Source organism: Rhinoderma darwinii, chromosome 1 (assembly GCF_050947455.1).
Source record: "Rhinoderma darwinii isolate aRhiDar2 chromosome 1, aRhiDar2.hap1, whole genome shotgun sequence".
In the NCBI taxonomy this organism is placed as follows: domain Eukaryota; kingdom Metazoa; phylum Chordata; class Amphibia; order Anura; family Rhinodermatidae; genus Rhinoderma; species Rhinoderma darwinii.
The window spans coordinates 312,347,109-312,373,262 of record NC_134687.1 but is presented as its reverse complement, the minus strand read 5'-3'; the positions used below and the strand labels follow the sequence as shown (position 1 = coordinate 312,373,262).

Here is a 26,154-nt window from a genome sequence, read left to right as displayed (position 1 = left end):
CCAGTGCTGCGGACCAAGAATATTCTATCCAGTTTAACCCCGAATGCACCAAATGGATTCAGGTAAGTATACATATCAATTTCATGTCAGTAATCAATTTCAAATTGTATCTGGTCGGATATCTGCCGAAAAAGTAGAATGATCTAGAATAAAATGTAAAAATAGAAAAATAATGTGAAAGACACGTGTCCAAAGTTTTGATTACTATAAGCAACTGAAGAACAACAAAAGGAAAAAAGAGCCAGCCGGGCTCCATCTGCAATGGCCAGGATCTGAGAGATCTCTGATCCAGGCCAGTTTAACCCCTTAAATGCAGTCAATAGCGACCACAGTGTTTAAAAGGTTTGACAAAGAAAGTGGACTCCTTTGTCACCCATCAGCTGCCCTCATTAGGCCAAAAAAATGACAAATGTTATGGGGTTATCCCATGTATCATTTTAGTAGTAAAAATTAAGAAATGCTGTTTATACGTAGCTGGATTAGAACAATTTACAGTCAAAAAATGCCTCATCTTTTTTTGCAGCCATATGACCTCCTTGGTGCCACTATTAATCAGTGCTGCTGGGGACAGGCTCGGAGCAGAATTAGACTCCTCTGGCAGCTGACAATTTAGTCCTTTCTTACTTTCCCTGCAGACAGGCCTGCTTGTTCCCTCACAAGCGGAGCAGAAAGCCATTTGTTTTGTTTGCTCTGCAATGAACAGAGGATCACTATGCAGAGAACTTTGTGTGTGGAGAGTGACTGAGCAGGTGTGTCCACCCTCACTTAGCTCAGTAGGCGGATGTGCACCATGCTATACACACTGAATACCAGGTGGTGCCATACTATGTAAGTAAATGCCATAACTTCACTGGATCACATCATGTAAATGGAAAACATTGTTTCTTTTTTCATGATCAATGCAATGAATATGAAATTCAATGGTGGGACAACCCCTTTAAGTTTTACATACTTGAATCTGCAGACATAGGAGCTTCCTTTATTGATCCTTGTGTTATTCCATCAGTTTCATTGTCATCCTCTGTCAAAATAAGGAAAAAATAGGCAACATTGAAGTTTTTATTTTTATTTTCTGGGGAAGCGTTTTCAACTGATTTAGGTTGTTTCCAATCATCCTGTATATAAACAAGATGAATATCAGCATCTTCTACTAGATGGAGTAAATTGATATACAAGCAGTTTCTCTCAGTGTATAAAAGATCACATTTAAAAAAAAAAAAAAAAAAAAAAGTGTCAGTAGGCTAGGCCAACATGCGTCCCCCCCGGAGCTCATGAACCCAATTAAAGCCTCATGCACACAATGCAGAGTCACACTGACTGCACTATGGGTCCATAGTACTAACCCTTATCTGTATGGATACATGTGGTGCCTCTGTGCCCCTCCATGTGCCACAATATCCTAGTAATTATTTTAAAAGAATACCTAGAGTGACATTTTTTTTCTCTCACTAATTCTCACAAAACCGGTGATAAAAAAAAAAATCCTCTGCATGCTTCTATGTAAACATCAGAGAAACAGAGGTTCAGCTTGGTCCAAAGAATACTATAGGCAGCATATTTGGGACCCATACAACAACATTTACAGTTCATTAACCCCTTCCCTCTTTAGCCACTTTTGACCTTCCTGACAGAGCCTCATTTTTCAAATCTGACATGTGTCACTTTATGTGGTAATAACTCCGGAATGCTTTCACCTATCCAAGCGATTCTGAGATTGTTTTCTCGTGACACATTGGACTTTATGTTACTGGCAAAATTTGCTCGATATGTTCAGTATTTAATTGTGAAAAACACCAAAATTTAGCGAAAAATTGCAAAAATTAGCATTTTTCTCAATTTAAATGTATCTGCTTGTAAGACAGGCAGTTATAATACACAAAATTGTTGCTAATTAACATCCCCCATATGTCTACTTTAGATTGGCATCGTTTTTTGAACATCCTTTTATTTTTCTATGACCTCACAAGGCTTAGAACTTTAGCAGCAATTTCTCACATTTTCAAGAAAATTTCAAAAGGCTATTTTTACAGGGGCCAGTTCAGTTGTGAAGTGGTTTTGAGGGCCTTATATATTAGAAACCCCAAAAAAGTCACCCCATTTTAAAAACTTCACCCCTCAAAGTATTCAAAACAGCATTTAGAAAATGTCTTAACCCTTTAAACATTTCACAGGAATTAAAGCAAAGTAGAGGTGAAATTTACAAATTTCATATTTTTCTGCAGAAATATATTTTTAATACAATTTTTTTTATAACACAGAAGGTTTTACCAGAGAAATGCAACTCAATATTTGTTGCCCAGTTTTTGCAGTTTTAGGAAATATCCCACATGTGGCCGTAGCGTGCTACTGGACTGAAACACCGGCCTCAGAAGCAAAGGAGCACCTAGTGGATTTTGGGGCCTTATTTTTGTTAGAATATATTTTAGGCACCATGTCAGGTTTGAAGGGCTCTTGTGGTGCCAAAACAGTCAAAATCCCCCAAAAGTGACCCCATCTGGGAAACTAGACACCTCAAGGAAATTATCTAGGGGTGTAGTGAGCATTTTCACCGCACAGGTTTTTTACAGAAATTATTGGAAGTAGGCCGTGAAAATTAAAATCAACATTTCTTCAAAGAAAATGTAGGTTTAGCGATTTTTTTTCTCATTTCCACAAGGACTAAAGGAGAAAAAGCACCGCAAAATTTGTAAAGCAATTTCTCCCGAGTAAAACAATACCTCACATGTGGTAATAAACGGTTGTTTGGAGACACGGCGTGGCTGAGAAGGGAAAGAGCGCCATTTGGCTTTTGGAGTTCACATTTAGCAGGAATGGTTTGCGGAGGCCATGTCACATTTACAAAGCCCCTGAGGGGACAAAACAGTGAAAACCCCAAACAAGTGACCCCATTTTGGAAACTATACCCCTTGAGGAAATTATCTAGGGGTATAGTGAGCATTTTGACCCCACAGGTTTTTTGCAGAAATTTTTGCAAGTAGGCTGTGAAAATGAAAATCTACATTTTTTCAAATAAAATGTAGGTTTAGCTAATTTTTTTTCATTTCCACAAGGACTAAAGGAGAAAAATCACCATAAAATTTGTAAAGAAATTTCTCCCGAGTAAAACAGTACCCCACATGTGGTAATAAACGGCTGTTTGGACACACGGCGAGGCTGAGAAGGGAAAGAGCGCCATTTGGCTTTTGGAACTCAAATTTAGCAGGAATGGTTTGCGGAGGCCATGTTACATTTACAAAGCCCCTGAGGGGACAAAACAGTGGAAACCCCCCACAAGTGACCCCATTTTGGAAACAACACCCATTGAGGAAATTATCTAGGGGTATAGTGAGCGATTTGACACCACAGTTTTTTTGCAGAAATTATTGGAAGTAGGCCCTGAAAATAATAATCTACATTTTTTCAAAGAAAATGTAGGTTTAGCTAATTTTTTCTCATTTCCAGAAGGACTGAAGGAGAAAAAGCACCACAAAATTTGTAAAGCAATTTCTCCCGAGTAAAACAATACCCCACATGTGGTAATAAACGGCTGTTTGGACACACGGCAGGGCTTAGAAGGGAAAGAGCACTATTTGACTTTTTGAGATCACATTTAGCAGGAATGATTTGCGGAGGCCAGGTCACATTTGCAAAGCCCCTGAGGGGACAAAACAATGAAAACGCCCAAAAAGGGACTCCATTTAGGAAACTACACCTCTTGAAGAATGCATCTAGGGGTGTAGTGAGCATTTTGACCCCACAGATGTTTCATAGAATTTATTAGAATTAGGCAGTGAAAATAAAAACAGTCCTTTTTCTTCAATAAGACGTAGCTTTAGCGCAAATTTTTTCATTTTCTCAACAAATAAAGGAAAAAAAGAACCCAACATTTGTAAAGCTATTTCTCCCGAGTACGGCAATACCCCATATGTGGTCATAAACTGCTGTTTGGGCAAACGGCAGGGCTCAGAAGGGAAGGACCGCCATTTGGAGTGCAGATGTTGCTGGATTGGTTTCTGGGCACCTGTGGGCCCAAAACAGTGGAAACCCCCCAGAAGTGACCCCATTTTGTAAACTACACCCCTCAATGCATTTACCAAGGGGTGTAGTAAGCATTTTAACCCTGCAGGTGTTTTGTAGAAATTAGTGTGCGCTCAATGTTGCAGAGTGAAAATGGGATTTTTTTCCATAGATATGCCAATATGTGGTGCCCGGCTTGTGCCACCATAACAAGACAGCTCTCTAATTATTATGCGGTGTTTCCCGGTTTTAGAAACACCCTACATGTGGCCCTAATCTTTTGTCTGGACATATGACAGGGCTCAGAAGTGAAGAGTACCATGCGGAGTGGAGGCCTAATTTGGCGATTTACAAAGTATTGGTTCACAACTGCAGAGGCTCAGATGTGAAATAATAAAAAGAAACCCCTGATAAGTGACCCCATTATGGAACTGCACCCCTCAAGGCATTTATTAAGGGGTGTAGTGAGCATTTTCACCCCACAGGTCTTTTCCATAAATGAATGCGCTGCGGATGGTGCAAATTAAAAATTTATATTTTTCCCTAGATATGCCATTCAGTGGCAAATATGTCATGCCCAGCTTATGACGCTGGAGACACACACCACAAAAATTGTTAAAAGGGTTCTCACGGGTATGACGGTGCCATATATGTTGAAGGAAACTGCTGTTTGGGCACGCTGTAGGGTTCAGGGCCGAGGGAGCACCATTTGGCTTTTGGAGAGTGGATTTTGCTTGGTACTATATTTGTTTGAGTATTGCTGGTGTTTTATAATGTGGGGGTACATGTAAGCGGGGCGGAGTATATAAGGGGCATAGTCAGGTGGTATAAAAAAATAAAAATAATCCATAGATGTGTGTTACGCTGTGAAGCAATCCTTTCTGCACAGGCCGGTGTCGCACTGATAAATGGTGTCATTTCTTATCCCCCTTTTGGTCCACACTCCGCGCCTTTGTAGTTTGGGGAATTTTGCTGGGAAAGTATTATCCTGGTATAATACGGGCACCGTCGCTTCCATCGGATATGATTGGGCCCTCCCTTCCTGGTTCCCTAATTTTAGGTCCTTGATAAATCGCCTCTTGAAACAGAAGAAATGTTCTCCTCGGGCACAACTGCATATTTTTTTATTTCCTGACTTATTGGAGCCATAACTAATTTTATTTTTCATAGACGTAGCGGTATGAGGGCTGGTTTGTTGCGGGACGAGCTGTAGTTATTATTGGTACCATTTTGGGGTACATGTGACTTTTTGATCACCTTTTATCCTATTTTTTGGGATGCCAGGTAAACCAAAAAACGCAATTCTGGCACAGCTTTTTTTGGTTTTTTTTTATACAGAGTTCACCACGCATTATAAACTACATGTTACCTTTATTCTGCGGGTCAGTACGATTCCGGCGATACCTCATTTATAGAACTTTTTTATGTTTTACAACTTTTTGCACAATAAAATTACTTTTGTGAAAAGAATGTATTTTTTCTGTCGCCAAGTTGTGAGAACCATAACGTTTTAATTTTTTTGTCGACGGAGTTGTATGAGGGCTTGTTTTTTGCGGGACGAGCTATAGTTTTTATAGGTACCATTTTTGGATACGTGCGACTTTTTGATCACTTTTTATTGTAATATTTGTAGGGCAAAGTGACTAAAAAACAGAAACTCTGGTAACGTTTTTTACGGGTTTTTTTTACGCTGTTCACCGCATGCAATAAATAATATAATATTTTGATACCTCCGGTCGTTACGGTCGTGGCGATACCAAATACATATGGTTTATTATTATTTTTCAATAATAAAGGACTTGATAAGAGTAAAAGGGGGATTGTGTGTTATTTGATTACTTGAAACTTTTATTGTTTTCAAACTTTTATTTTTTGCACTTTTTTTTACACTTTTTTATACTTTTTTTACACTTTTTCTCAAGTCCCACTAGGGGACTTGAAGGTCCAACGGTCAGATTTTTTTTTTTCTAATACATTGCACTACCTATGTAGTGCAATGTATTAGATCTGTCAGTCATTCACTGACAGCAAGCCGTTTAGGCTTCGCCTCCCGGCGGGGCCTAAATCGGCTTCCGTAATGGCAGAGCAGGAGACCATTGTGTCTCCTGTTGCCATAACAGCAGTCGCCAGTCCCGATTGCCTGTCAGGGCTGGCGATCTGCTTGTAACCGCTACGATGCAGCAATCGCTTTCGATTGCTGCATCGAAGGGGTTAATGGCAGGGATCGGAGCTAGCTCCGGTTCCTGCCGTTACAGGTGGATGTCAGCTGTACAGTACAGCTGACTTCCACCGCTGATGACGCCGGATCAGCTCCTGACCCGGCGCCATCTTGCCGGCAGCTACGGAAGCCGATCAGGCTCCGCCGCCGGGCGGATCTTGACCGGCTTCGGTGCTAGGCAGACCGGGAGGCCAGTATTAGGCCTCCGGTTGCCATTGCAGCCACCGGAACCCCGGCAATTTCATTACTGGGGTTCCGATGAGCTGCAAACACCTTAAGTGCAGCGATCGCGTTTGAGCGCTGCACTTAAGGGGTTAATGGCGGGGATCGAAGCTAATTTCGGTCCCCGCCGTTACAGTCGGATGTCAGCTGTAAGATACAGCTGAGATCCGGTGATGATGGGACCGGCTCAGCTTCTGAGCCGGTGCCAAACGTTTGACGTACATGTACGGCAAGATGCGGGAAGTCAGTACTTTCCATGACGTACATGTACGTCAAATGTCGGGAAGGGGTTAAAGAGGCTCTGTCACCAGTTTAATACTTCTTTATCTCCTAACTAATCTAATAAAAGCTTTGATGCTGATAACTACTGTTTTTTTTTTTAAAACATTTATTAGTGACAAAGTTGTGATCATTTTAACATTTAGGCTGGGTTCACACGACCATGTTACGTCCGTAATGTACGGAACGTATTTCGGCCGGAAGACCCGGACCGAACTCAGTGCAGGGAGCCGGGCTCCTAGCATCATAGTGATGTACGATGCTAGGAGTCCCTGCCTCGCTGCAGGACAACTGTCCCGTACTGTAATCATGATTACAGTACGGGACAGTAGTTCCACGCAGAGGCAGGGACTCCTAGCATCGTACATCACTATGATGCTAGGAGCCCGGTTCCCTGCAGTGTGTTCGGTCCGGGTCTTCCGGCCGAAATACGTTCCGTACATAACGGACGTAACATGGTCGTGTGAACCCAGCCTTATGCACATTTTTTGTAAAAGCCCAACTTGGTGTTTTTTTTTTTTTGTTTCACAAAGTGGGCGCTGTAAAGAAAAGTGTATGACGCTGACCAATCAGCATCATACACTTCTCTTCATTCATGCCCAGCTTTGTTCACAGCACAATCTCGCGAGATCACGCTGTGACGTCACTTACTCCTGCCCTTCTTTCACCGGAGCGACAGGAGAATGATCAGACATCGGTTACAGCCGTGCCAGGAGGATTATCCTCATCAGCAGCAGCAGTCCACGGCTGGAGGCAATGTCTGGTCATTCTCCCGTCGCTCCGGTGAAGGAACTGCGGGAGTAAGTGACGTCACAGTGTGATCTCGCAAGATCACGCTGGGCATGAATGAAGAGAAGTGTATGATGCAGATTAGTCTTTACAACGCTCACTTGGTGAAACAAAAAAAAAAACGCCCTGTTGGGGTATTTGCATAAATGTAAAAATGATCAGAACTTTGTCACTAATAAACGTTTAAAAAAAATAAATAAATAAAATAAATAAATAGTTATCTACAACAAAGCCTTTATTACATTAGGTACGAGATAGGGAAGTATTAAACTGGTGACAGAGCCCAGTAGCATATATGTGAAGATCAAATATTTACATTTCATTTACACTTATGACTACTATTGAGTTTTTTGCAGGAGGAAAATTCAGCCTCAAAATTCCGTTTGGGATTTGGAGGCAGATTTTGACCTGCCTGCACGCAGTTTGCCGCGATATTCCCAGCGTTTTTCGCTCGCGCCCATTAAGTGATACGGGCAAAAAACGCAGCGAAATACACTTTCTCTGCCTCCCATTGATGTCAATGGGAGGTCAGAGGTGTAAACGCCCGAAGATAGGGCATGACTCTTCTTTTTACAGCGAGACGGTTTTTCCGCTCGCGGTAAAAAAAATGCCTCCCATTGAAATCAATGGGAGGCATTTTCGGTCGTTTTTTGGCGCAGCTTCCGACGCGGTTTCCGACGTGGTTTCCACGTCAAAAAACGTGTGAACAGGGCCAAAGACTTCCATTTCACTCTTACAACCAATATGCAAAATTTTTTAAAGAGGGACTCGTCTTTTGATACGTCAGAGACATATCAAAAGTTTGGATGAGTGGGGGTCCGCGTGCGGAGACCCCCACCGTTGCTGAAACTAGCTGAGCACTTTCTCCTTCGGCTTTGATTGGCGCTCCGTCAAGTTGAAGACAGCTCACATAGAATGTCTATGAGTCGTCTTCAGCCGGACGATGAGTACCGATTACAGCCGAAGAAGTGAAATGCTCAGCTAAGTGCTTCTGCACCTTTGTTTTAGCAATGGTGGGGGACTCAGCACCCGGACACCCACCAATCCAAACTTTTGATGTGTCTGACATATCAAGTTTGATAAAAGCATAGTTACTCTTTAAATGTATGTGGCCAAAAAACTGTATTTTACAAATTATCTGAGACCATAATGGTAGTTTAAGATGAACCATAGACTAAAAAATAAAAAAAAATATGTAATTATGCAAATTAACATCTGAATAGTTGTCAACATTTGAAAATTCTTTCCACACTTAGGGTGTGGCATCTTCGGTGGGTGTGTCTTATGGGCGGCATGGCTTTCTTGTCAGAATTTGTGCATACAAATAAACAAACAAAAATGTCTGCAATAGTTTGGCTGACAACTACAATGGTGACCATAATCTGTCTCATGGTTATACGGTTGTTTACAGGCAGGTGATGTCTCACTTTATCACTAGGGCTAGGTAATATGTGCTGACCACTACTGGTAGCATAAAAACCAGCATAGATGGTGCTCCACACTGCTTCGTGCAGCTGGTGCCACGCACAGCCCCCTCCCCCGCAGCTGGTGCCACGCACAGCCCCCTCCCCCGCAGCTGGTGCCACGCACAGCCCCCTCCCCCGCAGCTGGTGCCACGCACAGCCACCTCCCCCGCAGCTGGTGCCACGCACAGCCACCTCCCCCGCAGCTGGTGCCACATGTCCTATCTTTTGCAGAGGCTTACTACGGCATAGGCACCTTCCCGTAAATATACGCGAAGGGGTCCATCGGCCATAGAAATTAATGTGTCCGTTATTACGGACCGTAATTATGTTCCTTAATGGTTGCCAAACAAAACTTTTGTAAAACTTCAGCAATAAAACATTTTTTTTTTATAGAAAAAAATAATAAAAAAATAGGCTATTCTTCACTTTGGCATATACGGTTGCCAACCACCCCCACACCTACAACCCAGAAAGTGTTCAGCAGTTAAACCGGTTCAGGACCGGGCTATTTCGACCCTTCAGGACCAGACACGGTTTAGTCATTTTTAGCGCACGTTAAACGACTATCTTTTTTATTTGATGGGCTAGTGACGTGTTTTTTTGCGGTTTTTTTTTTTTTTTTTCATAGACTATGCAGGTTTCTTTTTTTTTTACCACTTTTTATACACATCCTTTTTGCCATTTTAGAATTTCTGGGCTTAAAGAGGCTCTGTCACCAGATTTTGCAACCCCTATCTGCTATTGCAGCAGATAGGCGCTGCAATGTAGATTACAGTAACGTTTTTATTTTTAAAAAAGTCGATCTTACCTGCAAACGCTGATGCTGCTGCAGAATCAACTGTAGCCTCTGGTGCCGATATGGCCGACACGATGCAGGACCTGTGAGTGACGTCACAGATCTGCACTGTCAGAAGCTGGGCGTTCTGAAGAGAAGTGGATGATACTTCTCATCAGAGCGCCCAGCTAGTGAAAGTATTAAAAACGCCCCGATGTACGCACATAATACACGCCCACTTGGACTTTTGCAAGCCTCATTTGCATAAGTACAAAAATGGTCATAACTTGGCCAAAAATGCTCGTTTTTTAAAAATAAAAACGTTACTGTAATCTACATTGCAGCGCCTATCTGCTGCAATAGCAGATAGGGGTTGCAAAATCTGGTGACAGAGCCTCTTTAAAGCTTGAAAATAAAAGTAAAAAAAACTATGCTTTTCTTTAGTTTCTTTAAAAAAAATTCTGGTAATATAATTTTTATTTGTGATAGTCATTGTATTCCGTATATTTTGATACGTTACATGTCTATGTTAGGGTAAATGGGTCAGGGCTGGCATTACGAGAATGATTGAGGGGTAAGGTTTATTTTGGGTGGATATTTTATGTATATTTACTATTAAGGCAGAAAAAAAGGGAGGATTCCTTCAGCTCACCTTATCACAGGTATAGTGGTTAGCGCACGGGTCCTCGTGTCGGCACACATACTTGTATAGACAAAAGAAGATAAAGGATTGAATCCAGCGCTGGAAATTGGTGCATCTGGTAAAAACAGGAAGCTTCTTCCAAGTTTTATTTTCATAAGTTTAAAAGCAGTGAAAAATAATGAAAGCGGGTTTAGTCCAGATTATTATTAAGGCACCATGCACACGACCGTAAAATCGCCCGTAATTACGGGCCCATTAATTTCTATGGACGACGGACACCTTCCCGTATGTCTACGGGAGGGTGTCCGTGCCGTAGAAAGATGCCGAAAAAAACTAGGTCATGTCCTATTTTTTTATTTTACAGACTGTGCTCCTATACTTTATAATGGGAGCACGGCCAGTAAAAATGGCCGGCTGCCCGCGGCCGTCCGTGCCTGTAATTACGGGCACGGTCGTGTGCATGAAGCCTAAGAGTTTTTTTGCTCTTTATTTTACTTTCATTTTTGATTATTATGGTATGTCCCTCAAAAGGGCAGAAAATAATTTTGGGGGACTTTATTTTTTTTCTTCTTTTACACTGTAAGGGTATGTTCACACGGCTTATTTTCGGATGTAAACGGACAAAAAATCGTAAGCAGAACGCCTCCAAACATCTGCCCATTGATTTCAATGGGAAAAACGGCGTTCTGTTCCGACGGGCCGCTTTTTTACTCAGCCGCGATCATGAAGCGCATGTCACTTTTTGAGACGTTTTTGGCGCCGTTTTTCATCGACTCCATAGAAAAACAGCTCCAAAAATGAGAGTGGCTTAAAAAACGCCTGAAACTCAGGAGCTGTTTTCCCTTCAAAACAGCTCCGTATTTTCAGACGTATTTTGTTTAAGCGACTATTGTCACTAACAGGGCTGTGCTGGGTCTAGTTAGACCCAGAATCAGCCTGCAACTAACGGCACCTGGCGATCATGTGACCAGTCACATGATCACTGCCACCACCTCTGTTGATTTGCATGTCGCTCATTGAGCGCTGTGTAGAAGAGATCAGAGAAGATGGAAGCAGCAAAAGCTGCTTCTATCTTCTCCGCAGGGACTCTGGCAATCACTGGATGTATCTACACAGCCAGCGGTTGGGAACCGGTTAAACAAAAATGAGAGTAGTGGTAAAATCACTAAATGTTTAGGGCTTGTCCACACAACGGATTTGCTGCCGAAAATTTCTGCAGCAATTGCATTTAACCCCTTAGGGTATGTTCACACGCAGAGTCAAAAACACCTCAAAATACTGAGCTGTTTTGAAGAGAAAACAGCTCCTGATTTTCAGACGTTTTTTTGTGCCACTCGCGATTTTCGTGGCGTTTTTTATGGCCGTTTTTGGAGCTTTTTTTCAGTACAGTCTATGGAAAACGGCTCCAAAAACGTCCCAAGTAGTGTCCTGCACTTCTTTTTCGTGGCCGTTTTTTTTAACGCGTAAAAACACGCCGCGAATAACGCTCCGTCGGAACAGAACGCTGTTTTCCCATTGCAATCAATGGCCAGATGTTTGGAAGCGTTCTGCTTCTGATTTTTTGGCCGTTTACGGCCCGAAAAACGGCTGAAAATAGGTCGTGTGAACATACCCTTAAGGACGCAGCCTTGTTTTGGCCTTAAGACTCAGAGCCCATTTTTGAAATCTGACATATTTCAATTTATGTGGTAATAACGTCGGAATGCTTAAAGAGGCTCTGTCACCAGATTTTGCAACCCCTATCTGCTATTGCAGCAGATAGGCGCTGCAATGTAGATTACAGTAACGTTTTTATTTTTAAAAAACGAGCATTTTTGGCCAAGTTATGACCATTTTTGTAGTTATGCAAATGAGGCTTGCAAAAATCCAAGTGGGTGTGTTGAAAAGTAAAAGTCCAAGTGGGCGTGTATTAGGTGCGTACATCGGGGCGTTTTTAATACTTTTACTAGCTGGGCGCTGTGAAGAGAAGTATCATCCACTTCTCTTCACAACGCCCAGCTTCTGACAGTGCAGATCTGTGACGTCACTCACAGGTCCTGCATCGTGACGGCCACATCGGCAGCAGAGGCTACAGTTGATTCTGCAGCAGCATCAGCGTTTGCAGGTAAGATCGACTTACCTGCAAACGCTGATGCTGCTGCAGAATCAACTGTAGCCTCTGGTGCCGATGTGGCCGTCACGATGCAGGACCTATGAGTGACGTCACAGATCTGCACGGTCAGAAGCTGGGCGTTCTGAAGAGAAGAGGATGTTACTTCTCATCAGAGCGCCCAGCTAGTGAAAGTATTAAAAACGCCCCGATGTACGCACATAATACACGCCCACTTGGACTTTTACTTTTAAACACACCCACTTGGACTTTTGCAAGCCTCATTTGCATAATTACAAAAATGGTCATAACTTGGCCAAAAATGCTCGTTTTTTAAAAATAAAAACGTTACTGTAATCTACATTGCAGCGCCTATTCTGACTCCATGACCAGGCTGTAAGTTGTAGGGCCCTTGAGACAATCTCACTGTATATGTCTGTATTGAACCGGTACTTACACCAAGACACTGTCAGATAGCGTCAACTCAGCTGAAGAGGCACGTGGGAAGTTTCCAGAGAAGTTTATTTTCAGGCTGAAATACTTGTAAGGTACACAAACCAGCAGATGAAAAGATGATATTTTGCCAGAGTTGAGCAGGAGATGACTACACAGTATGGGAACCATGAGGAAAGACAACTAGGCACAGAAAGAAGGGAGGAGCTATTACCTCAGAGCCTAGCTACAGGGAGATAGCAGGGACAAACTAAATAAAGCAAAGCAACTGCAATAGGAGCATATAACATAACATGACAGTGAATAGAAACCTAAGTCGAGGGACATGACACTCCCCGTCTGAAATCTTTAGATTTCACAATAAAATCAAACTTGAAAGAATGTCCTTGAATAATGTCCAGTAGTGGATCCTGGAACCTGAAAGACAAAAGGAACATGCAAACAATGACAATAGTTATAGTCCAAGTCTGTTGCCGATAGTCCACAACAGTAGGTATCCGCTTGTACAAGTTCCAAGTAAGAAACCCATCTTCGGATCGGGGAAGCCGCAACTTGCCAATACTTCCACCAACCCACTGTATATTCCAAATGGTAAGGTGTTCCAAATATAACACAGCTAGCAGCCAGCTGGGGGCTGTGTCCTTTATGTGCCTTCTTTCTTTGGAAGAAGAAGCACTAGTTCAGTGATTGGGCGGAAGAAAACTCGCACTGAGCCTCCTTTGGTCACCTTGACCTCTACCTTTCGAGTCTTTCCATCATCACTAGGCATAACCTTGGTAACAAGACCCATTGGCCATTCATTGCGATGGGCTTCCTTATCCTTTAGAAGAACAAGGTCACCTTCCTGGAGGTTAGGTCTCGACGTCTGCCATTTGTGACGGCTTTGAAGTATGTGCAAATACTCTGTCTTCCAGCGGTGCCAGAACACATTGGACAGGTATTGTACCTGTTTCCATTGGCGTCGGTAAATGTCGCTGTGGTCAAAGATTCCCGGAGGGATTGCAGCAGTCCCGATCTTCTGGGTAAGAAGCGTAGCTGGGGTAAGAATAACTGGGGAATCAGGGTCCGAGGATACTGGGACTAGTGGCCTTGCATTGATTATGGCGGACACCTCTGCAAGAAAGGTGACCAAGATCTCATGAGTAAGCAAAGACTTGTGATCCAGCAACATGGAGTCAAGGATTTTGCGTGCAATTCCAATCATGCGTTCCCATGATCCTCCCATGTGAGACGAATGTGGAGGGTTAAACACCCATGTGCACCCATTGTTAGACAAGAAATTGTCTAACTGCAGTTCTTGGCTGGCTCCCACGAAGTTAGTGCCGCAGTCAGACCTCAGTTGCTTGACGGGTCCTCGGATAGAGAAGAATCTTCGGAGGGCATTGATGAAGCAAGAAGAATCCATAGACTCAATCACTTCAATGTGTACTGCTCGGATGCTGAGACATGTAAACAGCACAGCCCACCGTTTGCTGTTTGCGACTCCACCACGGGTCCTTCGTGTAACAACTGACCATGGGCCAAAGACATCCACCCCAACATGTGTAAAGGGCGGTTCCGTACTTAGCCGGTCTGCTGGGAGATTTGCCATTTGTTGTTGATGGTGTCTTCCTCTTAACTTATGACACTTGACACATTTATGGAGCACGGAGGAGATGCATCTCTTCATCCCTACGATCCACAAGCCGGCTGACCTGATGGCACCTTCCGTAAACTGTCTGCCTTGGTGCTGCACTCTTTCATGATGGTGTCGGACCAATAGTGTAGCAATATGATGCCGACCTGGTATAATGACAGGATTTTGTTCCTTGCTACTTAGATCAGATCTCACTATACGGCCGCCCACTCTCAGCAATTTGTGATGATCAAGCACTGGATTCAGTTCAAAGAGTGCACTGCTCTTGGAAAGATTGATACCCTTTGTAATATTGTCAATCTCCTGACTGTATACTTCTTGTTGCACACAACGGGTAATGACTTCTTCAGCATGTTCGATGTCTGCGACAGTAGGGTGTTCTTTACAGATATGCCAGCCATGACACTCTGATGTGTCCTTAGCAAAGCAGTGAGCGATATGAATTAGGTGAGCAACAGCTCGCACAATAGATGACTAATTTGAGAAGCGCTCAAAGCGATGTGACTTCAGCTTCAATTTTGGAATTACAGAAGTGAAGAGCGTGGTATTTGTAGGCCTGATTTCCTTGTCAGACTCGGGATCCACCATCTCATAGGTGGTGTTGGTAGGAATTAAACAGGGATCCTCATACAAGAATCTTGGAGGTGACAACCACATGTCACATAGGCCTGCTGCCGGTTCAGGTCTTGTTCCACGATCAGCTGGGTTAAGGTCAGTGGAGATGTACTGCCACTGCCCAGGAGTAGAAAAACTTCTAATGCGTTCTACTCTGTTGCTGACATATACATAGAATTGTTTTGTTTGGTTGTATATATAACCAAGCACAACTTTACTATCTGTGTAGAAAGCAAATGAATCAATTGCAATGTCCATTTCGTTTTTAATAACTTCAGCAATCTCTACTGCTAGCACAGCTGCACAAAGCTCAAGTCTTGGCACAGAGTGTGCAGGTTTTGGGGTTAGTTTGGCCTTACCCAGGACAAATCCACAGTGAGGCTTGTTGGTTCCTGGGATTCTCAGATAGGCTACTGCAGCTATGGCTTCGATAGACGCATCAGAGAAAATGTGTATTTCTCTTCTGATGGCAGCTGAAAGAGAGCTGGGAACGTAACAACGTGAGACTTGGAGTTGTTCTAATATTTTCAGAGACTCCTTCCATATCTTCCACCTTTGTTGTTTCTCAATAGGCAGAGAAGTATCCCAGTCTATGTTCTCGGTGGTAAACTGTCTCAGCAATTTCTTGCCTTGAATGGTGACGGGGGCTATGAAGCCAAGAGGATCATAGATGCTGTTCACAACAGATAAAACTCCTCGCTTGGTAAAAGGTTTGTCACTGGCTGACACTTGGAAGGTGAATGTGTCTTGCTTAATGTCCCACAGCAAACCTAGGCTTCGTTGTATAGGAGGAACATCAGAACCAAGATCGAGGTCTTTCAAGTTGGTTGCATGATCTTCAGAGGGGAACGCTTTCATTACCTTCTGGCTGTTAGAGATAATCTTGTGAAGTCTGAGATTTGCTACAGACAGCATTGCCTGCGTTCTGGTGAGGAGATCGATTGCCTCTTCACTTGTGGGTAAGGATTTAAGTCCATCGTCTACATAGAAGTTCTTCTCAACAAATTGACGAGCATCCGATCCATACCCCTTCTCACCTTCCTGGGCTGTCCTTCTCAATCCATAGATTGCTACAGCAGGAGAGGGGCTGTTGCCGAAGACATGTACCTTCATCCGGTAATCTGTGACCTTGTTGTTGACATCATTGTCTTTGTGCCATAGAAACCTGAGGTAGTTCCTGTTGTCTTCCTTGACAACGAAGCAGTGGAACATTTGCTGGATGTCAGCCATTACTGCAACAGGTTCTTGTCTGAAGCGGATGAGTACTCCTATGAGGTTGTTGTTTAGGTTAGGCCCAGTGAGGAGCAGGTTGTTTAGAGAAACGCCTTCATGCTGAGCGCTGGAATCAAACACCACTCTGATTTGATTAGGCTTGCGAGGGTGATACACGCCAAAGGATGGAAGGTACCAGCATTCTTCTCCTTCCTTTAGTGGTGGTGCAGGTTCTGCATGATCTCTATCAAATATATTTTGCATGAAGTCTACAAAATGTTTTTCCATCTCTGGTTTCCTCTTTAGGGTGCGTTTTAAAGAGGAAAATCTCGAAACTGCTTGCTGTAGATTGTTTGGTAATTTTGGTCTTGGGGAACGGAAAGGCAAAGGTGCTACCCAGCTGTTAGACTCATCCTGAGCAAATTCTTTGTCCATAACCTTGAGAAATTCTTTATCCTCTCTTGCAAGTGCCAACTTATTGTCTTCACTTGTAGAATTGAACACTGTTGCTCCAAGACTGTCATCCCAGGACAGGAATGTGTTCATATTATCTTGGTGGTCAAGCTGCCACTTACTGTTGTTCAGCTTCTCTTTCACCCAGTAATGGTGTGGGCATGGCTGAAAATAAGTGTTGCGACCATTTGGCAAAATGTGAGTTTTAAATGAGGAAATCTTGGTAGGCTTCTTCATCTTGTCTATACAGACGTTGCCTATGATAACCCAACCTAAATCAAGGCGTTGGGCAAACGGAGCATCATGTGGTCCGTTGATTTGCTGGCGTACCTTATGTACCCTGAGAATGTCTCTACCGAGCAGAAGTAGGATCTCTGCACTCTTGTCAAGGGCTGGTATTTCTTTCGCTATAGCCCTTAGATGAGTGTGATGAAGAGCAGCCTCTGACGTAGGAATCTCATCTTTGTTGGATGGTATCTGGTTGCACTCAACAAGTGTGGGTAAGGGTATCTCCTGATTGTTGAGAGAAGCCACTATAAGTCCACTGGCTCTTCTTCCGGAGACCTCTGTAATGCCACTACAAGTACCCAAGGTGTAAGGGTAAGCATCTCCTTTTAAGTTGAACAGGTCAAAGAGTTCTGATTTTGCGAGTGAACGGTTGCTCTGATCGTCCAGGATGGTATACACCTTTACGGCCCTTTCCGGTTGACCCTTGGGGTATACGTTGACTAGACATATCTTTGCGCAGGACTTGTCGCAAAGGTCGTCTCCGCAGACTTCTGTGCATGAAGAAGATACAGTAGTAAGATTTGCTGCTTGCTCTGCATTCTCCCCGCCATGATTTATCGCAGGAGTGGAATGTGCAGGTGGAGCAGGACTGAATTGAGATGGATGGAGCGCTTGCACATGGTCCTCACAGCCGCACTCTATGCATTTAATAGTAGTTTTACAGTCTTTAGCGAAATGTTCAGTAGACGCACAACATCGGTAACATACCCTAAATTTCTTTAGAAGCTCTTTGCGTTCCTGGAGCGGTTTCTTTCTGAAGCCAATGCATTTCTTGAGAGGATGTGGCTTCTTATGAATAGGACATAGGCGATTAGGATTTTCAATCTTTTCACCTTGGTTGTACTTGTCTGGAGCTGATGAGGGTGTGGGAAGGACATCAGTCTTTTTCACTGACACTGGACCTCTGTGGTTTCTATAGTTAGAACGTGGGCTGTCGTACTTAGGATGGGGTGAACCAGGACCACTGGACTCACTGGAGGTAAAGCTTGGGTCATTCTTGGATTCTGCAATGTTCCTGATAAATTCACAGAAGTAAGAAAATGGAGGAAAGGAGACTTGCTTTTCTTTTTTGTATCTCGACCCAAGTGTAGTCCACCTTTCTTGAATATTGTACGGCAGCTTGGAAACTATTGGGTTTACCCCACGAGCTGTGTCTAGGTAACTGAGGCCAGGTAGGTGTGGGTCTGCCTTGGCCAGCTGGAGCTCTAAGAGTAGGTCGCTGAGCTCTTGGAATTTTTCATTGTCTTTGCCAGATATTTTTGGAAAACCTTGCAGCTGTTTAAACAGAGCATTCTCTATGGCTTCAGGACTGCCAAAGCTTTGTTCCAGTCTCTCCCAAGCAGCGATGAGGCCTGCAGTTGGATTCTCGATGTGGACAGATCTCAATCTCTTGACACGTTCTGTAGACTGTGGACCGAGCCACCTGATCAGCAGATCTAGTTCTTCAGCAGCAGTAATGCCAATGTCACTAATAACGGTTCTGAAGGCACATTTCCAGCCCCTGTAGTTCTCAGGCTGGTCGTCAAACCTTGTGAGGCCGGTTTTAGTAAGTTCGCGGCGAACCATGTATCTTGCAAACTCTGTCATGTCAGTTCTCTCTGACTTTGGGCAGAGTATTGCTGGCTGAGTAGTGCTGATCATATTATTTGCGGTGTTCTGGCTAAGAGACATAGGGAAATACGGGTCTGCACGGGCGTTCAATCCAGGAGATAGTTTAAAGTCCATAGGTTTAGCTACACATGGAACTGGAACTATGTGGTTGCCAGGAGTCTGGTGACTTGCTAGCATATTGGATTGCACCTGGGCGTCTGTGTAATGAGCTTGCTGAGGTGCAGGGTTCTGGTGCAATGTGGTATGTGGAGAAAGGTAAGGATGACAAATTGGTAATGCATTGTACTGACCTTGGATGCAGAATGCTGCAGAAGAATCTGTGCCCCGTTGCTCTGGAGAAATATTTGCGCTGTCAGGATCATTAGCAGCAATCACGGGTTCACTGTTTTGGCTTAGTACGTAGTCTCTTGTGCGCTTAAGAGGATCTTCTACCTCCACTTCACATACACTGATGCTGTCTCTTTCACTTCCCCTGGCAGCTTCTTCTAAAACCTTTAACCTTGCCATAGCTGTGGCATGCTCGCATTGTTTGTTTAAAGTTTCTATTTCCGCCTTTTGGCGCGCTGCATCGGCTTCCATATCTGCCTTCTTTTGCGCAAAGACGGCCTGTATTTTAGTAGCCTCTGCTTCTGCCCGCGCTCTTATGAGCTGTTCGCTGAGCGTGGAATATTTTGAAGATCTTGACTTAGAAGATAGTTTTGAACGACTGGTAGACTTAGAAATGCGAGACGACGTTTCCTGTAATTGCGCGATTCTTGCCTCTGTGTTAGACTTAATTTTGCATACTAGGCTGTCTCGTTCCAAATTAAGTTTCTGGAAGCTTTCAAATTCTTCTAAAGAATCCTTTGTATTAAGTTTCTTCAAAATGCCAACATATTCCTGGCTTTTCAGTGAATAATGTTCATATGCTGTACAAAGCTGTTCTAGAGCTCCCTCTAGTGGTGAAACATTGTGAGCAGGCTGTGAGATGGTGGAGATGTGACTCAGCAATCTTTGCCAGAAGTTTGAGACAGCAGAAGAAAGTTCATGTTTTGCACCTTCTAGATTCTCTGTAACCTTCCATGTAGGCTTAGCAGAGCGTTTAGCTCTCTCACTGTACTGCAGACTAGGATCCATACTTTCTTCTGACTGTAGGTACTGTTCACCTTGAGAAGACTGTGCAATGTTCTCTTCAGACATGACACCTCACAGACAGGATGTGGATAATACAGAGGTGGGGGTGCTAGCTTGCTAGAAGGGTCTATGCTGTGGGGTCACACACACTGATGATTTCTTCTGCAGGCAGTTGCTTGTCTGTGACTATCTCTGCAGGAGCTGCACACTGACTATACAGCTGGATCTGGCAGATATATAAGCATCTTTTCACTATTCTGACTCCATGACCAGGCTGTAAGTTGTAGGGCCCTTGAGACAATCTCACTGTATATGTCTGTATTGAACCGGTACTTACACCAAGACACTGTCAGATAGCGTCAACTCAGCTGAAGAGGCACGTGGGAAGTTTCCAGAGAAGTTTATTTTCAGGCTGAAATACTTGTAAGGTACACAAACCAGCAGATGAAAAGATGATATTTTGCCAGAGTTGAGCAGGAGATGACTACACAGTATGGGAACCATGAGGAAAGACAACTAGGCACAGAAAGAAGGGAGGAGCTATTACCTCAGAGCCTAGCTACAGGGAGATAGCAGGGACAAACTAAATAAAGCAAAGCAACTGCAATAGGAGCATATAACATAACATGACAGTGAATAGAAACCTAAGTCGAGGGACATGACAGCGCCTATCTGCTGCAATAGCAGATAGGGGTTGCAAAATCTGGTGACAGAGCCTCTTTAAACCTATCCAAGCGATTCTGAGATCGTTTTCTCGTGACACATTGGGCTTTATGTTAGTGGACAAATTTGGTCAATACATTCAGTGCTTATTTGTGAAAAATTGCAAAATTTGGAGAAAATTAAGAAAACTGCATTTTTCTGAATTGAAATGCATCTGCTTGTAAAACAGACGGTTATACCACCCAAAATAGTTACTAGTTCACATTTCCCATATGTCTACTTTAGATTGGCATCGTTTTTTGAACATTTTTATTTTTCTTGGACGATACAAGGCTTAGAACATAAACAGCAATTTCTCATATTTTTAAGATAATTTGAAAAGCCATTTTTTTAAGGTACCTGTTCAGTTCTGAAGTGGCTTTGTGGGGCCTATGTATTAGAAACCCCCATAAAACACCCCATTTAAAAAACTAGACCCCCTCGAGTATTCAAAGCAGCATTCAGAAAGTTTTTTTTAACCCTTTATGCATTTCACAGGAATTAAAGCAAAGTGGAGGTGAAATTTGCAAATTTCATTTTTCTTGCTGAATTTTAATTTTATTCAATTTTTTTCTGTAACACAGAAGGTTTTACCAGAGAAACACTACTAAATATGTATTGTCCAGATTCTGAAGTTTTTAGAAATGTCCCACATGTGGCTCCAATGTGCTCGTGGACTAAAACACAAGCCCCAGAAGCAAAGAAGCAACTAGTGCATTTTGGGGCCTCTTTTTTATTATAATATATTTTAGGCAGCATGCCAGGTTTGAAGAGGTGTTGAGGTGCCAAAACAGTCGGAATCCCCCAAAACTGACCCCATTTTGGAAACTACACCCCTCAAGGAATTCATTTATGGGTGTTGTGACCATTTAGACCCCACAGTTTTTTTCCACAGAATTTATTTGAATTGGGCTGTGAATTAAAAAAATAAACACATTTTTTCCAATAAGATGTAGATTTGGCTCAAAATGTCTTATTTTCACAAGGAATAAAATACCCCATTTTGTTGCCCAATTTCTCCTGAGTGCAGCAATACCCCATATGTGGTGATAAACTGCCGTTTGGGCCCATGGGAGGGCTCAGAAGGAAAGGACCACCATTTGGCCTACTGGGGATTTTCTGATGCGAAGTCATGTATGCAGAAGCCCCTGAGGTACCAGTACAGTTGAAACCACCAAGAAGTGACCACGTTTTAAAAACTACTCCCCTTAAGGCATTTATCTAGAGGTGTAGTGAGCATTTTGACCGGAGACATACACCCCATAAACTGTAATGTGGGTTCTCCTGTGTACGGCAATACCCTACATGTGGCTGTTATCAGCTGCCTGGGCACACAGCAGGGCTCAGAAGGGAAAGATGAGGGGGGATAAGCTGTGCGGAGTGTGATAAATTAAAAATCAAGGGATGTATGATAAATTTTAAAACACTTTCATACAGAGCCCTGGTTTTTCGGGACACGTATCACATTGGTATATTGTGTCCTCCCTTATCCCCCTCTTATAGCAGACTTTGCACCTCTTGACTTTTTCCCTTCTTGCCAGTTTGGGGAACTTCTCCTGGAAAGTGTTGCCCTGGTACGATGCGTGTGGCCTCGCTTCCAGAAGTACTGGGTGCCCCCCCTTCTTGGTCCCTAAAGATTAGGTTCTTGATAACCACCTCCTGAAATTCCAGGAAAGTTCCCGTCTGGCCTGTAGCACGTACGCATTGTACAATGCCATCTTTATGATGTGCACGGCCAGCTTCTTATACCACACCGCATGGCGCTGTAGGGCTTCAGGGCTTGATCTGACAAGTCCACCCCTCCCATGTACCTATTGTAGTCCAGGATGCAGTCTGGTTTGGGGATCTCTGTACTGGTACCTCGTCCTGGTACATGGGTACTGGTGTGACATCTCTCTTGTCCTTGTACTTGAAACACAATATGTTGCTGCTAGATTGTGCCCTGCTCTCACCCCTTCTGAGTGTTTGCCCAAGCAGTGTCTTAGGGAGGCCTCTCAGAATTCTTCTAGCAGTGCCGCATGCCGCAGGACTGCTGGAAGCGAGGCACTTGAAGAGTGGGACGCTGGTATAAAAATAATAATAATAATAATTCTGGGGGCGGAGCACTGGAGTCCTTCCCTTCATATATCCTAAACCTGTAGGTATACCCTGATGCACTCTCGCACAGCTTATACATCTTCCCGCCATACCTTGCCCTCTTACCCGGCAGGTACTGGCGGAATTGAAGCCTCCCTTTAAAATGTACCAGGGACTCATCAATAGAAATACACTTCTCGGGGGTGAATGCTTGGGAAAACCGGGCACTGAATCGGTCTAATAGGGGTCTCCATTTATACTAACGGTCAAAACTGGGGTCATCTCGGGGTGGGCACGGCTCATTATCAGTATAACTTAAGAAGCAAAGTGTTGCCTCATTTTTACTTTTTTTTAGGTTCCAGCTCAGTTCTGAAGTTGCTTTGAGGGGCCCATATATTAGAAACCCCTATGAAAAACCCCATTTTAGATACTAGATCCCTCAAAGTATTCACAACAGCATTTAGAAAGATTATTAACCCTTTAGGTGTTTCACAGGAATTTATAGCAGTGTGAAATTTAATTAATTTAATTTATTAGGCACCATGTCCGGTTTGAAGAGGTCTTGTGGTGCCAAAACAGTGGAAACCCCCAAAAAGTGACCCTATTTTGGAAACTAGACCCCTTGAGGAATTCATTGTAGTTTTCATGGGGTGCATGCGACTTTTTAAACAGTTTTTATTCTATTTTTAGGTGGCGTGGTGACTAAAAAAAAACAGCAATTCTACTATTGTTTTTTATTACAAATTTTTTACAGCGTTCACCATGCGCTATAAATGACATTCACTTTATTCTGCGGGGCGATACAATTACGGCGATACCAGATGTTTATAGTTTTTTTTATGTCTTATGGCGTTTACACAATAAAATACACTTTGTAAAAAATAATTTACTTTTTGTGTTGCCTTATTCGAAGAGCCAGAACTTTTTTATTTTTCCATCAAGAAAGCCGTGTGAGGACTTGTTTTTTGCGTAACGAACTGTAGTTTCGATCAGTACCATTTTTAGGTATTTGCGAATTTTTGATATCTTTTTATTTCATTTTTTGGGAGGTGAAGTGACCAAACATTTGTGATTCTGGTATGGTTTATTATTATTTTATGGCGTTCACCGCGCAAGAGAAATAACAAAATAATTTTGTAGTTCAGGCCGTTACGGACGTGGCGATACCAATTATGTATAGTTTTTTTGGTCATTTATTTTAATTAATAATAGACGGATATGGGAAAAAGGGGGATTTTTACTTTTATCACTTTTATTTAATTATTTTTCCATAACTTTTTTAAAAAAATGTTAAACTTTTTTACACTTTACTTTGTTCCACTAGGGAACTTGAGGGAAGGAGGTCCTGATCGCTATTCTAATACACTGCACTACATGTCAGGACCCACTAGGCTTCCGTCGATGGCGTAGCAGGAGTCCATTGTTAGGACTCTGGTTGCCATAGTAGCCATCACCACCCGCTATCATGTAGCCAGCCGTTGATTGAGGCTCAACCCCTAAGAAGCCGCGATCGCTATTGAACGCGGCTTCTAAGGGGTTAATAGACGGGGACCTCCGCGATCGGTCCTGGCACACTAAGCTGTGATAGCCTGCTGTCGGAAACAGCAGGTATCACAGCTCAAACACGCGCCGGGGAAAGACGGCGCCGTGTTAACTCAGGTCAGTACTATTACTGAGCTGAGCGCGAACGATGCGCTCAGCACGACGTAATAGTACTGAGCTGAGCGGGAAGGGGTTAAAGTTAGCTGACATTCCACTGCGGAAAAAGACCAACTATTTCCTGCGTTTTTTACTGCAGAAAATAGTCCGTATTTTGCAGTGTTTTTCTCAGTGCTGGGAGATGGAGACATCGCCTCTGAAAAATGCAGCAATTCTGTCTACTCCCCGCAAAAGGAATTGAGATGCTGCGGAACAAAAAATACGCACCGCAGGTCAAATTCTGGGCTGAAATTTTACGCATCGTGTGGATGAGATTTGTTGACTCACACCCACTTTGCTGCTACTGTATTCTGCTGCGCATTTTCCATTCTCAATTCAGGACCGAAAACACGCAGCAATCTTTTTTTTTTTTCTTTATCAAAGATTTTATTTTGAAAATATACACAACAAAACAGCATATACATGGTTTCATACATTTGCAAAATTCACATACAGTGCACTATAACCACTTCAATATCACAAAGTATGCAAAGACACAGAGCAGCAGTAGGAGGTAGCCTCCAAATCAGTAAGCAAAAACTATATAAGAATGCAATGAAAATAACAGTACCATAAGTGCAGCAAAGATAGTGCATTATTTAGAGGAGCCAGTCCCCACAGGTGGATAACAATTATCGCATATAAGTGCACATTATACTACAAACTAAGGCCTCATGCACACGACCGTAAAAACTCCCGTTATTACGGGTCGTAATTACGACCCGTAATAACGGGCTCATAGACTTCTATTGGCGACGGATGCCTTCCCGTTTTCTCACGGGAAGGTGCCCGTGCCGTTGAAAAAGATAGAACATGTCCTATTTCAGGCCGTAATAACGGCACGGACAGTCCATAGAAGTCTATGGAGCTCTCGTAATGACGGGTGGCTACATGTGTGCACCCGTCATTACGGCAGCGTTGCTAAGCGACGTCAGTAAATAGTCACTGTCCAGGGAGCTGAAAGAGTTAACTGATCGGCAGTAACTCTTTCAGCACCCTGGACAGTGACTACCGATCAGTATAAACCTGTAAAAAATAAATATAAATATAAATAAAAATAAAAGACGTTCATACTTACCGACAACTTCCTGCTTCCTCCAGTCCGGTCTCCCGCCCGTTGCCTTGGTGACGCGTCCCTCTCGACATCCGGCCCGACGTCCTGGATTACGTTTCAGGCCATGTGACTGCTGCAGCCAATCACAGGTCAATCACAGGCTGCAGCGGTCACATGGACTGCCGCGTCATCCAGGGATGTCGGGCTGGATGTGAAGAGAGGGACGCGTCACCAAGACAACGGCCGGGTAAGTATGACTTTCTTTAACTTTTATTACAGAAAAGGCTGTCCCTTCTCTCTATCCTGCACTGATAGAGAGAAGGGGCTGCCGATTAGTGCAGTGCTATTTTGCCGCCAAAAACGTGCTCGTAAATACGGGTGGAATACGTGTGACACCGGACCCATATTTACGGGCACGGGTTCGTAAATACTGGTGCAAAACGGGTGGAATACGTGTGACACCGGACCCGTATTTACGGGTGGGAAAAAATACGGTCGTGTGCATGAGGCCTAACACTGACACAAGACAACAAAGGGAAACACATACGGACATAGCACGCAAAAAGTAGGCTTTATCTAAGTATTCAAAAGAGGCCATCCAGCCAGAGAGGTAAATCATCACCACCCCGGAATCCAGACCACACTGCCCAGGTGCGGACAAAGAGCTCAGCTTTACCCTGATCAGCAGACATCAACTCCTCCATCCTCATGATTCCATTCACCTCCGTCACCCATTCCTTCAGGGAAGGCACAGTGCTGGATTTCC

The 26,154-nt window shown here is 43.4% G+C and overlaps 1 protein-coding gene across 1 annotated transcript in view; it reads right to left on the bottom strand.

Annotated features, from left to right (window-relative positions):
• The window catches only part of DGKQ (diacylglycerol kinase theta), a 220,117-nt gene that overhangs the window by 81,440 nt on the left and 112,523 nt on the right, over nucleotides 1–26,154 (bottom strand). The window contains exon 7 of the mRNA XM_075825529.1: nucleotides 953–1,021. Within this exon, the coding sequence (XP_075681644.1) occupies nucleotides 953–1,021 (69 nt within the window). The remainder of the gene's footprint in view (nucleotides 1–952; nucleotides 1,022–26,154) is intronic.